General features: G+C 53.9%; 2 protein-coding genes across 3 annotated transcripts; both read right to left on the bottom strand.

The window, feature by feature from the left end:
* Positions 1 to 1,354: 1,354 nt before the first annotated feature.
* Positions 1,355 to 6,049, bottom strand: TREM2 (triggering receptor expressed on myeloid cells 2). Of its 2 annotated transcripts, none has more exons than XM_053998492.1 (4): positions 5,872 to 6,049; positions 3,048 to 3,398; positions 2,232 to 2,289; positions 1,355 to 2,110 (listed from the first exon to the last, which is right to left on the bottom strand). In XM_053998492.1, the coding sequence occupies exons 1-4, from the start codon at positions 6,047 to 6,049 to the stop codon at positions 1,897 to 1,899; spliced, it is 801 nt and encodes a 266-aa protein (XP_053854467.1). In that variant the 3' UTR covers positions 1,355 to 1,896. The 2 variants fall into 2 exon arrangements, with proteins under 2 accessions (XP_053854467.1, XP_053854468.1); XM_053998493.1 differs by having other exon boundaries at positions 2,232 to 2,286; positions 5,872 to 6,031.
* Positions 6,050 to 7,781: 1,732 nt separating this feature from the next.
* Positions 7,782 to 13,845, bottom strand: LOC128818826 (polymeric immunoglobulin receptor-like). The gene is made up of 8 exons (XM_053998477.1): positions 13,720 to 13,845; positions 12,229 to 12,567; positions 11,656 to 11,946; positions 10,684 to 11,010; positions 9,989 to 10,052; positions 9,092 to 9,207; positions 8,719 to 8,768; positions 7,782 to 8,257 (listed from the first exon to the last, which is right to left on the bottom strand). The coding sequence occupies exons 1-8, from the start codon at positions 13,766 to 13,768 to the stop codon at positions 8,057 to 8,059; spliced, it is 1,437 nt and encodes a 478-aa protein (XP_053854452.1). The 5' UTR covers positions 13,769 to 13,845; the 3' UTR covers positions 7,782 to 8,056.
* Between the last annotated feature and the right edge of the window lie 222 nt (positions 13,846 to 14,067).

The raw sequence follows: 14,067 nt of genomic DNA, 5'->3' as shown, positions 1-14,067 counted from the left end.
TCCAGGGAAATGTGCACCCAGGTCTTTCTGGTACAGCTACAGGTTGGATATTAGGAAGAAAATTTTCACCAAAAATAATCAAGTCCTGGAATTGTCTTCCCAGGGAGGTGGTGGAAGTTAAAAAAAGCCTGGACGTGGCACTTGGTGCTGTAGTCGAGTTGAGGTGTCAGGGCATGGGTTGGACTGGATGATCTTGGAGGTCTCTTCCAGCCTCATTATTCTGTGATTCTGTGATTTTCCCTCACCCCATCACCACCCTCAGCAGCTGGCTACAAACCGAGCTGGGTGGTTTGAAGTGGTTTTGGCTGCTGAATATCAGCCTTGGTTCAATCTACAGCCACAAATATTTCCTCCTTGTCTCATGCACTTGGGGAAGAGCAGAGGGGGATGTGTGGTGAAAGGGAACGTGAGCTTTAATGAGACTTTGATCAGAGTTACCTTGAATTTGGGACAGCCTTTTGCACCAAACATGGGGTTGGAGTTTCATGTTGGCTCTCACAGGATGAGAGCACTGAGGGACAGGGAGTTCCTTTTTTTTTTTTTTTTTTTTTTTTTTTGTGTGTGTGTGGTTTTTTTTTTGTGGTTTTTTTTTTTTTTTTGGTTTTTTTGCAAACAGCCCCAAAAGTTCTGATGAACCTCGAGTTGTGATTCATCGCGGTGGGGGAAGACAGGAAAAAACAACCCCCATGGAGTGTCCAGGTCACCCAGCACAGGAACAGAGCCAACGTCAGCACAGAGGGAACAGGGAAGGACAGAACCAGCCCCAGAAGCGTTTCTGCCCCAAGCCCATTTGCTTTTGATTAATACAATCCTACCAAATGACATTCATTGTTTTTGATGGTAACCAGTAAGTTATTGATTAATTTATTTTTATTTCCTTGGAGATATTTTTATTTCAGATGGCAAATTTCTCTCTGTGGATGCAGTCATGCAGCAAGTCACTGTCTACACCAGGAGAGAGCAACAGATTTTCTTCCCCAAAAGTTGCTCATTTAAGACTGAGAACCTCACAGTGGTGGGAAGGAAAGGCTTCAGAAGGACAAAGGTTGCCAGGTGTCCCCCCATAAATTTCAATTTCTGGACAAAACAGAGAAATACTCTAAAAATGAGAACTGAAAAGTGGAATTTAAATAAGCAAATTTCAGTCATTGCTTCTGTGGGCAATGAGAGGTTGGGCTCTGAGCTGCTGTTCCTGCACAGAGCTGGCTCTGGATGTTCCAGCCTGTCCTGCTGGCTCTGAGTGGTCCTGGAATGTTCTAAACACTCCAGGACGTTCCAAGCATCACCTCTGCTCTGGGACACGACTGTGACCTGGTGTCCTGCAGGAATCCACACCGAGCCAGAGAATCAGATGGATTTTATTTAGTTTTGCAGGGAAAAAGGGTTTGGAGCCTGGGAGAGCTGAGTGCAGCTCAGTGGGGAGGGATGAACAACCACCACATGGGAGAGAAAACACGGGGAGAAGAACAGAGAGACAGTTCCTGTGCTCACAAAGTCCCTTCAGAGAGGAGAGGCCGGCTCGGAGATGCAAGGACACCACGTCCCTTTCCTGGTGTGTCCTGCAGTTCCTTCCCACAGGGATTTTCTCCAAGCATCCCCACTGTCCAAAGCAGCTTTTGGGAGCTGCTCCTCCTCACCTTGGAAAGACAGAATCTGTCACCTGAGGTGACGGGAAGTTGATGGGTGTCAGTTCAGACCGTGATGGAATGGTCCTGGGAATGAAGTCTGGAATAACTGCCTGGGGATGAGGTCAAGGGAAGAGGTGACGAGGAAGATGGGGACGTTCCCTCTCCAGAGTGACAGGCTCTTCCAGACCTGTGGTTAGTAGTGATCCTTTTCTTATGGCAGACGGCAAAGCCCTGATTTGCCTTTCCCGTGGATTCCCTTTGGCTTGGCTCATGCAGAGCTCTCCCAGGAGAGGCCAATTCCATCATGTCCAAGGTCGGCAGGGAGCGGGAGCACCTGCTGCTCACCCAGGCCTGGGTTCTGCCCCCTCTCCCTGTTCTTCCTGCTGCGGGCAACAGCACAGACCAGCACAGCCACCATGAACTTGGCCACCAGGAATCCAGCCAGGATGTAGAAAACAGTGAAATCCACATCAGGAGGGGACCTGTGGGGAACAAGAAACGCAACCATGAAGGGGATGGTCCAACCTTGGAAAAAAATCTCTTGTAGTGCTGCCTTAGTCCCAGGAAGATTAGAGATCTCAGCACGAGGGGTTTTGGGCTCACCTGGAGATGCCCTGCACAGCTCTGGGCTCCTCTGGCACGTGGGTCACCAGGTCAGCTGCTGATGGAAACACAACAGTTTAGTCTGCAGGCGTTTCTGGGTGATGTTCAGCTGGGCAGGTAACCCAGGTGAGACGGGGCACTGGGAGCAATAAGGAGGTGATGTGTCAGATCCCCTCTAACAGTGAGCAGCTGTAAATCGGGAATAAAAAAGAGGCAGTGAAACACAGAACCTCCTTAGAGCGAGACAAAAGTAGATGTTGACTCAAGTGGGACCTGGGCAGCTGCAGACACCCATGGAATTCCAATAGGAAATTCCAGTAGGAACCTGTGGAATTCTAATAGGGACCAGTGAAATTCCAGTAGGAACCCATGAAATTCCAGTAGGAACCCATGAAATTCCAGCAGGGACATGTGAAATTCCAGTAGGGACATGAGAAATTCCAATAGGAACCCGTGAAATTCCAGTAGGAACCTGTGAAATTCCAATAGGAACCCATGAAATTCCAGTAGGAACCCATGAAATTCCAGTAGGAACACATGAAATTCCAATAGGAACCTGTGAAATTCCAGTAGGAACCCATGAAATTCCAGTAGGAACCCGTGAAAATCCAATAGGAACCCATGAAATTCCAGTAGGGACACATGAAATTCCAGTAGGAACCCATGAAATTCCAATAGGAACCCATGAAATTCCAATAGGAACCCATGAAATTCCAGTAGGGACACATGAATTTCCACTAGGAACCCACGAAATTCCAGCAGGAATACTGTGAAATCCCAGTAGGAACCCCCCAAACTCGGCGCCCCAGGACGTACCTGCCAGCACTTCCACCTGCACCTTCCTCAGGCTCCTGGTTTCGCCCAGGAAATCCGTTCTGCACTGGTAGAGCCCCGCGTCCTCCCTGCGGAGGCGCCTCATGGTGACGGTCAGGAGCCCGGCGCGGGCGTTGTCCCTGATGGAGGTGGCGCCTCTCCTGCTGCTGGGGAAGGGCAGCCACAGGAGCCACACGGGCGGGGCGCTCACCACGCGCTGGCACCGGCTCTGGTCCAGCTGCCTGCACCAGCTCTTCTCCCGCCACCACTGCCGCGGGTCGTAGGAGCAGTTGACAGAAATGGTGTCCCCCTCCCAGGCAGCCACCACGGTGACGTTCTCGGCAGCACAGGACGCTGCGAGGGACAGAGGGACAGAGGGACAGAGGGACAGAGGGACAGAGGGAGGGCTGAGCCAAGGCTCTTCCGGGTCTATCCCTCATCGTGGGGATGCTGAACGTCGTTTTCATCCTCTGGTGATGTCACCCGTTGGGCTGTCACCCATAGTGATGTCACCCCTAGGGATGTCACCCATAGGGATGTCACCCATAGGGATGTCACCCATAGGGATGTCACCCGTTGGGCTGTCACCCATAGGGATGTCACCCATAGGGATGTCACCCGTTGGGCTGTCACCCATAGGGATGTCACCCATAGGGATGTCACCCATTGGGTTGTCACCCATAGGGATGTCACCCATAGGGATGTCACCCCTAGTGATGTCACCCCTAGGGATGTCACCCATAGGGATGTCACCCGTTGGGCTGTCACCCATAGGGATGTCACCCATAGGGATGTCACCCATTGGGTTGTCACCCATAGGGATGTCACCCATAGGGATGTCACCCCTAGTGATGTCACCCCTAGGGATGTCACCCATAGGGATGTCACCCGTTGGGCTGTCACCCATAGGGATGTCACCCATAGGGATGTCACCCATAGGGATGTCACCCGTTGGGCTGTCACCCATAGGGATGTCACCCATAGGGATGTCACCCCTAGTGATGTCACCCGTAGGGTTGTCACCCGTAGGGCTGTCACCCGTAGGGCTGTCACCCCTAGGGATGTCACCCATAGGGATGTCACCCCTAGTGATGTCACCCGTAGGGCTGTCACCCGTAGGGCTGTCACCCATTGGGTTGTCACCCATTGGGCTGTCACCCATAGGGATGTCACCGGCAGAGTTGACACCCACAGGGCTGACACCTGTCACCCATAGGCATGTCACCTATAGGGCTATCACCTGTAGGGTTGTCACCTGTCGAGTGTCACCTGTGGGGTTGTCACCTGTAGGAGTGTCACCCATAGGCTGTCACCCGAAGGGCTGTCGCTTATGAGGCTGTCACCCACAGGGCTATCACCTGCAGGGGACTGTCATCCGTAGGGCTGTCACCCTCAGGGCTGTCACCTGTAGGGTGTCACCCGTCCACTTTCCCCATGAGCAACCCACTGTGCTCAGATTTGGCTCAGAGATTCTGGAATTTGTCCCAGTGACACCTCCAAACCAGTGTCCTGCTCACTGGTTCCTTCTGAACCCCACTCTCAGTTTTCAAATCCAGTTTAACATCTTTTCTATCTTTTAATATCTTACTAATTTAAACCACGTTGACAACTGGTCTTTGTCTGCTTGGCTTTTTTTATTTTATTGTCTTGGTTCCTCATTTCGAATTTCCATTCCTCTTTGTGACAGGCAGAGAGGACAGTCTGAGCTATTAATACTTCCAGAGAGAAGTGCAGTGTGGTATTTGTGGAAATCTATTTCCACAAAAAAAAAAAAATCACAGGCAAATGCTTCTGTGAGACCATACGTAACGATAAAACAGAAGTAAATTTAAAAATAGGCTCTTGTGAGGACTTTGTGCTGGCTGAGCCTTTTAATAACACTTCTTACAATAATTTCAGCAATTCTAAGTGAATTGTAAACTAAAAAATACGAAGTTCTTTCAACTTGACTTGAAGAATACCTAAAGTGGATCTGTGCTCTGCAATCCAACACCTACAGGGCTCTATCCAGATGTGTTGCTCCCCTTGGTTGTTCCAGTCAGGGTTTACCTCATGGAATATCCAGTCCAGTCCTGTCCAATCCCTCCAAAACTCTTTAACTGCTTCTCCTCTTTCCCCTTCCCTCCTCCAGCTCTGCCCCTTCGGTCCCGGAATTCCCACAGCACTGCAAAACATCTCTCAAAGAGAATCACTGAAAGATTCCCTGATGTCCCTCTGGAAAATGTTGTGTCATTCCCTTTTCAATTTTGCTGACAGGTCATAAACTATTGGTGCTCCTCCTCTCTTCCTGGGTGCCACCGGTCAAAGCACAGTGAACTTTTCCCAAACTCTTCCCAATTTTTGGGACAGGTTCCTGTGCTCCCACAGCCCGAGTCTGTTGCCTTTCCCTGCAGTGCTGTGAGGATCTGGGGTCCCCAGAGTGCTGCAGAGAGCCCCAGCTGGGCCCTGTACCTCCGTTCAGATGGGCTTTCCTTTCCAAGCTGGAAAACCCGGGTGTCTGGGGTTTCAGAGCTGTGCCCTTCACTGGGTTTTGTTTCCTTCCCCCTGAGCCCCACCTGTGATCATTTGCATCGATGTAAATCCCACTTGCTAATGCAAACAACCCAGGATTTTGCAATTTCACATTGCACACAAGACTTCTCTCATCAGTGGTTCCTGTTCTGACTCAAAAGGATCCCTGTGAGGAAATCTGGGAGCACTGGGATCACCCCTTGATGGGTGGTCCTTTGCTAAATAAAGGGAAAACTCCGGGATGGAGCCTTCAGACAGAGACAAAGCTTTGCCCCAATCCTTCCCCCTTCACCTGACCCCAAAGTGTGGTTCTTACCTGCCAGGAAGGCCAAGGTGAGGTGCAGGAGCTTCTCCATGGGGCTGAGCAGAGAAGGGACGGGAGAGGAGCTGGAGAGGAGCAACGCTGGCTCTGCCCATGGGCAGCTCCTCTCCCCCTCCTTGCTGTGCCGGAAGGAAGGAGCACAGGAACTTGGCATCTTTTTCATCCTGCACATTGAGCAATTCTCCAGGGACGGGCATTGCTCTCGTGGGCTCAAAATTCAGGCATCAGCATTGCCCAGTCCCAGCCACAGCTCAGGCAGCCTGGAAGGGAGCAGCACGTGGCGGCCTGAAGCCACAGGCTGGGTGGCTGCTCCCACTGGAGCAGGATTTCATGGAATCGTGGAATGGTTTGGGTTGGAGGGACAGTAAAGCTCATCCAGCTCCACCCCTGCCATGGCAGGGACACCTTCCACTGTCCCAAGCTGCTCCAAGCCCCATCCAGCCTGGCCTTGGGCACTGCCAGGGATCCAGAGGCAGCCCCAGCTGCTCTGGGCACCCTGTGCCAGGGCCTGCCCACCCTCACAGGGAAGAATTCCTTCCCAAAATCCCTGTGGTAGTAGAGAAGCCATCCCCTTGTGCTGGCACTCCAAGCACGATGGTGATAAATCACAATAAATGATTTACAGGAGCTGTGCATGGGGGGCATTTCTGGGAAGCTGAAAGGGAGGCTCTCCTGGTAGCTCTGGCAGCATCCTGAGGCTGAAGGGGGACAAGGACACCATCCCCTGGGTTTTCAGGAGAAGGAAGAGCCTGTGCATGGAGCATCCTTGTCTGAAATCCAACCAGGCACAGCAGGGCGGGGGCACTGCTCCGGGAGATGCTGTGGGTGTGTTAAACAAGCCCAGCACCCACCTGTGCTCTGCCCCGGGCACAAAGGGCACAGGATCCCTGCTGGGGCTACTGATTCTGAGCCAGCCAATGCCACAGTGCTGGAGGGGCCCAGGAATGCAGCCACGGAGCCCCCAGAATATCAGCAGACTGATGAGGGTGGGCTGCTGGTTTTTAGTTTTTCAGGTGATTTATTTCCTTGGAGGTCTTCCATGAAAGTACAAATAGACCCTGGCTTCGAAACTGGTGTGGTGCTAAACCTGCAGGCCTGGCCATTCCTAAATGTGCCTTTCCTCGAGTTGGTCGTTAAGAAAATGGTCCCTCACAGTGACCAGAAATTCTTTGTCAGGTGACTGACTGCAGCTTTTGTTCCTTCTCGTTCCAGTGAGCACAAATCTGGATTCTCTTCAAGAATCTTCCCAAAAAATGCCTCTCTTCCGCTCCACTGTTTTTTGCTATTACTCTTCCACAGCTTGACCCAGTGCAACTGCACGAAGAGCAAATTGTTAGGGGAATGTTGGGCTGAATGAACCATTTCCAGAACCATTTTCTTTTTCTTTCTGCCAGGTCAACTCTGAAAAATCTCAAAGAATTTCCATCAGCCTCCCTGCTGCAGCCCTGGCAAGAGAGGCCTGTTGGATGTGACTGGCCTGGGAATGAGGGCTGGTTCAGGCCCCTTTGGTCTGTCACCTCCAGCAGGGCTTGGGGCAGGGAAATCAGGAGCCAGAGCTCCTGGAGAAATGGAACTGAGCCCCATGAAGTCATTTCATCTTGCTCCCCACGTGACTGCTAAATAAAATGTGTCATTTGGAGCGTTTCCAGCAGAGACAGGGAAGTGCAGGAGCTGATTCTGCTTATTCTTAGAATCCAGCACTTGCATCCCCATTCCATGAAGAATGAACCCAGCCCCAGCAAGGTTTGAGTTCGATCCCTGCAGCACTGCAATGACTCTGCTTGGCCACAGTAGCTGAATTCTTGGGATTGGGGCAGGGTTTGTACCGGGACACAGCTGGGATATCCCACCCAGCCATGCCCACACTGCTCCTTGTCACAAGGCCAGGCCTCCACACCTGCCTCTCCAAGACTCTGCACTTTAATGGAATTGGAAAAGCAGATGTTCCAAGAGATCCTGGGAATTCCCCCACAGCTCTGCCTGACCCGAGGCAATCTGCCACAAGCGTGGCAAAACCCCTGCCCGGCCTAAAACAGGAGGGAGAGCTGAAAACGCTCAGGCAACACCACACACAGAGCAGCAAAACTCAGCTGGTCCATCCACACACCTCCTACTCCTCATTCCCACTCTGTATTCCAGCTCCTTCCCCCCATTTCTGGCTCGTTTGGGATTCTGTGCTTCACTCCCTGCTGGTCCTTGGGGGCTGGTTGAAGGCGATGACGGCGTATTCCATCTCCTGGGGGTTCCTGGGAGCCTGGCTCAGTTTCACGTTGCAGTAAAGGGGATCCTCGGGGCTGGGGTGGGATTGCACATCCAGGTTGATGTATGCTGGCCCTTTGCTGTCATCCTGAGAACCTTCCCTCCTCCCAGTGCTGCCAGCCTGGGAAAAGAAAGGGAAAACACTCGTTAGCATGAGTCAGTGCCAGGCCACAGCTGCTGCCAGGAGAAGGAGATTTTCCCACAAGGAAAGGAGAAGTTGTGTCAATTTTTACCTCTGGTCGTGACAGAGGTGAAGGAACAGAGAGCTCTTTTCTTCACCACCTCTCCTGGATACAGGTGGAGCCTCATGCTCTGACCCTGCTTGTTGCTCCTTGAGTCCCTCCTCAAGGGTTACTAGAATTTGCTCCACTGGGTTTGTTCCTACTGGAGTTTCCTTGCATTAATTACCCCCCCTCTCTCTCCAGCTAGGCATATTCCTCTCTCTGCTGCCATTAAATTCAATTTCCCTCCTGTTTATGACCAAACTGAGCTCCAAGCTCCTCGCCAGGTGGGTCTGACAGCTCCTCCCAGACTGTTGGTCAGGGTTTTTGCACCATGTGGGAAATGTTTCATTTTCCTTACCCGTGCTGTGCCCTCTGGTCTGTCACTGGTGTCCTCTGCTTCTCTGTTACCTTTGGAATGAGGCAAAATCAGAGGGTTTAGATGTGGAGAAATGCATGAAAAGCTCTGCCTGAGGAGGTTTGGGAGGGCTGTGGGATTGCCCAGTTATGGGTTGTGCCTCTGCCCTGGGCCTGGGGAGCACTTTGCTCTCTTTACTCCTCCTCTAAGGCGTTTGCAGGCTCTGGAGGAACCTGGGTTTGATTTTTTTTTTTTTTTTTTTTTTTTCTGAGGGCAGGCAGGAAGGAGCCTGCCTTGAGGCCTCCCAGCCTGACCTCAGGGCACTGAGCTCCCCTGGGGTGCAGGGAGGGAAGGGGACAATCCCAGCTCCACGTACCTGTTCTCAGCAGCAGCCTGTAGTACCTGACACCCAGGGCTACGGAGGTGAGGAGGGCCAGGAGGAGCAGGAGGAGCAGCACCACGGACAGGATGAGGAAGGTGCTCCCACTGCAGCTGGAGCAGAGGGAGGCAGTTACCAGGGTGGGATGGTTTAACAGCCCATCACCAAACAGGGTCCAAAAGAGGGACAGGGACAGGTTTTATGTGCTCAGTTCAAGCACATAAAGGAGGGTCTGGCTCTCCTGCAAGATCTCCAGCAGATCCTGCAGGATCCCATCTATGAGCCCGGGTGAGTCCCTGCTGATCCAGAAGGGAATAAGAGGCACTGGGACCTCCCCTGGTTCCTGGTTCTTGATTTTTCTACTTGGCTGTATCTTCTGAGCTTTTCCTAAACCATTCTCCAGGCTTTAGAAACGAGCCACTGTTCAAAGCTCCGAGCACAATTCCAGCCTCTCTGGAGCAGGGATGATTCTGCTCTTAGGTGCTGCTGTAGCATTGATGACAGCAGATGTACAAAGGGAGAAAAATCCTTTCCATTTAACTGGTAAATGGAATAATAACAGCCAAGGATTGTCCCATTGTTAAATAGTCAGACAGGTGGGTGCAAAGTGGAGGCTGAGGGGCAGAATCTGGGGGTTCTGTTCATGTGAAGTGCAGAGCCCAAAGACAGAAGGATAAAGAAGCAGAGAGGCTCCTGCAGAAGGCTGTGACATGATTTTACCAATCTGCCTCTTCCTTTGGAATTAGGGTTAGGGCAGGAGCTGGAGGAGGAGAGGCCACCTTTGGTGAGGGTCCTGTCATATCCAATTCCTCTACAAGCCCAGGGCCTGCCTGGCCCAGGTGTACAACACGAGTAACTTGTGTGTGCTCAGGCTCAGAGATTCTTAGGCCTTACCTGTCGCCCAAAAGAATTTCTTCGCTTTGGCTTTCAGAGTCTGGAAAACCTCCCGGAGGCAACGCTGCAATCACAGACACGAGGAGAGGGATGGTCACTGTGGGGCTGCTCTGCATTCAGCAGTGCAACCTCTGCCCCTGCTGCTCCCATGGCCAGGGCCCTGATCCCGTGAGTTTGTCCAGAGCATCCCAATGTCCCCTCTCATCATCTGCACTGCTTGTTCTTAGTGCTGCAGCCTGGTGCTGCTCTGCCATGACCAGGGGCCTCAGGGCCTTCCCTTACCATTAAAACCTTGTCTGAAAGAGAACCCACGAGTCACAGATCTGTAAAATCCGAGTCTAAAGTTGTTCCCTTGACAACCCAACGGAAGGTCTTTGAAAGCCAAAGGATGAATCACTCTAAAGGGGCTAGAAAGTCACTCTAAAGAACTGATATCAAACACTGAGTGACAGAAGCCCCTCTCAGGACAGCTGAAGCTGCTCCCAGGTTAAGGAGGAGCAGCACAGCACCGATGTGGATCTGCTCCCATCCCTGTTGCTGTTCCACAGGGTGGTGGCCACGAGGAGACCCAAAGCTGCAGGGTTTGGGCAGGCAAACACTGGCAAGGTGGGAGGTGGGGTGAGCTGGGCAGCACAGGAGAGAGCCGGGCAGGGAGTCTGGAATCTACAGACGTGTCCTGACAGCTCCATACCCACCCTTGGAAACGCTGAGCGTGACCTCCTCCATGCGGAGCAGACCGGAGCCGTCCTGGAGCGCGCACCAGTACACGCCCGAGTCCTGCACCTGCAGCTGCTCCATGGTGATGGTGACAAAGCCCTGCTGGGTGTCATCCTGGATCCTGACACCTTCCCGAGCCGTGCTGTTTCCTGCTGGGGACTCTGATCTGGTGGTGACCAGCACGTTACACATTCCCCCCTCTTTCTTTTTGCACCAGGCTTTGCTGACAGTCCTGTAGTCTGCGATCTTGTAGTGACACTGGACAGAGACGTTGCCTGACTCCTTGGCTGTGTGCTGCTGAGTCCCTGCAAAACACCCAGGATGTGTGCTGAGACCCCAGAGTGGGACCCCCCAGCGGCACCCAACACCTGGAGCTGCACCCACCTCCACATCCATCTCCACATCCACCTCCCCTAAGCAAAGGGGACTGCACCCGGATTCCCCACGCACAGGTGTCATAAATTTGGGGGTCCTGTCCCCCTCCTCTGGTTCCCTCAGAGCGGCACACTCAGCCCATAGGGTCTGGAAGGGTTGGTGGCTGTGGGGTCAGAGCAAGAGCAGTGCCTGGCATGGGAGAGGGTCCCAGCAGCACCCAGTGGGAACCAGTGCTGGAGCCACCAGTCTGGCGCCGTGGGAAGCACTTTTGGGGTGAGCATCCCCATCTGTGGGACCCACGGGAACCTCCCCTGAGCCTCTGCTGGGAGCAGGCAGAGCATGAAGGGCCAGGCCTGAGCTTTGGCTCAAAAGTGCCAGGGATCAGTGTGTGGTGCAGGGACGGGCAGCGGGAGAGACGGACGTCACCTGGGCTGAGACCTGCCCACGTCCACAGCCGGCTGCCAGGAGCGGGGGGCTCACTCTTGGGCAGTGAGAGTGCAGCAGGAACTCACTCTTTGGAGCCCGAGTGCAGGAAGAACCCACCCTTGGGCACGGAGAACGCGGCAGGTACTCACTCTTGAGCACAGAGAGCACGACCTCCATTTTCCGGCTGTGCTCAGAGCCCAGTGCACACCAGTACACACCAGAGTCCCGGGCCTGCAGATTCTTCATGGTGACAGCCAGAGCCCTTTGAGCGTTATACTCCACTGATGCTCTGTCTTGCAGGGATTTCATTTCACTCTGTTTTGAAGATGTTTGTCTCCTCAGCGGGGCTGTGCAGTCAGTCTGCCCTCCTCGGCACCAGACCATGCCGTACCCCTCTGGGCACTGCACTGTCAGGGTGTCCAGCTCCCACTTGAGCAGCTCTGTGAAACACCAGAGGTGGGCACTGCCCAGTCAGTGCTGGGCACCCAGGACAGACCATGCCCTCCCTCAGGAGAGCCCCTCCTTGGGGCAGCAGGACCAGGCAGGGGCTGTGGGGCTCCTTCTCTCCCTGTGTGGGAGGAAAAGCAGCGAGCGAGGCTGGGGAGGGGGCTGGGGGGACCAGGAGAAGCTGCTCAGCTGTGGGGGAGAGGGGGGTAGAGCAGGGAAAGGAATGATGTTACTTCCTGACAAGGCTTGGCTTTGGGTGGGGTACAGGTACTCACCCCTGAAAACATTCAGTGAGATCGCCCTTAGCTGCGTGTATGCACCTGTGACACGGTTGTAAGCAGAACAGAAATATGTGTCTGAGTCCTCTGCCTTGAGGTCAGTCATGGTGACAGACACAGCCTTACTAGCTGTGTTATCCTTGATTTCAATTCTCCTGTCCCTGGACTGCACGCTGTCTTCGTAGTATGTGTGCAGGACTTCTTGACAGTCTCCATGTCTCAGGAGGCACCAGTATTTTGTCTGCTGTTTCGTAGTCCACGCTGCATAAGGACACAGCATGTAAAGAGTGCCCCCTTCCCGTCGTCTCTGCACTTGTGGGGTTTGGCCTTGGAGACCTGGAAGGATCAGATGTGGTGAGGGAGAGGGGAGCTGATCACAGAACCACAGAGTCACAGAATCACAGAATTGCAGCACAACAGAACCACAGAGTCACAGAATCACAGAATTGCAGCACAACAGAATCACAGAACCACAGAATTACAGAACCACAGAATTACAGAATCACAGAACCACAGAATTACAGAATCACAGAATTACAGAATTACAGAATTACAGAATCACAGAATTACAGAATCGCAGCACGACAGAATCACAGAATCAACAAAGTTGGAAAAGACCTCTGAGATCAGCAGGCCCAACCCATGTCCTAACACCCCCCTGCCACCCAGACCATGGCACTCAGTGCCACATCCAGCCTGCTCTTGAACACCTCCAGGGATGGTGACTCCACCACCTCCCCGGGCTGCCCTTCCCAATGCCCAATTGCCCTTTCTGCGAAGGAAACACAGGGAATCTCTGCCCCCAACCTCCCCCCGTGGACACCGGTGGCTGGAAGAGCTCCAAAACCCAAAATCCCTTCTCCATGCTGAATTCACCCGCTTGGAAATGGGAAGGGCAGCGCTGAGATTTGAGCTGGGGCTGTGGCTGTGGATTAAAAGCCCACAGAGAAGCACGGGGCACTCGAGGTGCTGGGCCTGCGGGCCATGTGTGGCACAGTGTCTGCAGCTGTCCCCTCGTCCCTGCTCCTCCCTGCAGGCAAATGGGGACATCCCCTGCCCACACCACCCTGGGGCCTCTGTTTGGGATGGTGGGAAGGAGCAGAGGGAAGCAGCTCCCCCCTGCCACATGCCAGGGATGTGGCTGTGAGGCTGTGCTGGCTGCAGGTGCCGTGTGCTGGGAGCTCTGTGCTCTCTGCGGGGCTGCTGAGGCACGGGAGCTGCCCTGGACACTGCCCTGAGCCGGGACTGCCCTCACAGGAGCTGAGCAGGGCCAGCGTGGTGGGAAAGGCCGGCTGGGAGAGGCTCTGTGCTCCCAGCACGGATCATCCTGGAAACCTGGAGGAGCCAGGAATCCGGGGCTGCCCTTCCCTCCCAGCCCTGCAGCACTGCCCAGCTCGGAGCCCGGCAGGTGCTGGAGGAGCTCCGGGGGCAGCAGGAAGAGGGGAAGGCTGTCCCAGTCCCCAGGGACACGCCGAGCCCTTCTCCTACCTGGGAAGCAGAGTGGCAGCAGGAACAGGGCTCTCAGCTCCACGGCCATCCTCAGGCCCGGGGAAGGGGCATCACCGGGGGCTGCCCGGCGTGTCCCGTGCCAGAGTGGGCTCCCTTGGCCTCTCCTCCCTGGCAGTGACACAGCTGGGGTGGGGGGGAAGTGCCGAGTTCTCGCCTCAAGCGGAAACACCTCCCCGTGTTTTGTTACAAAATTAATATGCCAGTAACCTCAGGGAGCTTTTGGGGAAGTGGCTGAGCCCAGAGCACAGCCTGTCCTGGTGCCAAAGGTTGTTGCTGCTCTTGCCTGGCTGGTGGCATTTGTTTTCTCACCCTCCTGTCCCCCCAGCC

The sequence above is a fragment of the Vidua macroura genome, chromosome 24 (assembly GCF_024509145.1).
Source record: "Vidua macroura isolate BioBank_ID:100142 chromosome 24, ASM2450914v1, whole genome shotgun sequence".
Taxonomy (NCBI): Eukaryota; Metazoa; Chordata; class Aves; order Passeriformes; family Viduidae; genus Vidua; species Vidua macroura.
This window is presented reverse-complemented; position numbering and strand designations above follow the sequence as displayed.

Bases quoted from the DNA above. Each gene is read 5' to 3' on its own strand.
- TREM2 (XM_053998492.1), bottom strand. From the start codon at position 6,049: ATGTGCAGGATGAAAAAGATGCCAAGTTCCTGTGCTCCTTCCTTCCGG. The intron at 2,290-3,047 runs GTACGTCCTGGG...TGTTTCCATCAG, and splicing joins GCAGGTGGAAGTGCTGGCAG to CAGCTGACCTGGTGACCCAC. The intron at 2,111-2,231 runs GTGAGCCCAAAA...TGTTCCCCACAG, and splicing joins GCTGTGCAGGGCATCTCCAG to GTCCCCTCCTGATGTGGATT.
- LOC128818826 (XM_053998477.1), bottom strand. From the start codon at position 13,768: ATGGCCGTGGAGCTGAGAGCCCTGTTCCTGCTGCCACTCTGCTTCCCA. The intron at 10,053-10,683 runs GTGGGTATGGAG...CTGTGATTGCAG, and splicing joins CACGCTCAGCGTTTCCAAGG to CGTTGCCTCCGGGAGGTTTT. The intron at 9,208-9,988 runs GTAAGGCCTAAG...CCTCTGCTCCAG, and splicing joins GAAATTCTTTTGGGCGACAG to CTGCAGTGGGAGCACCTTCC.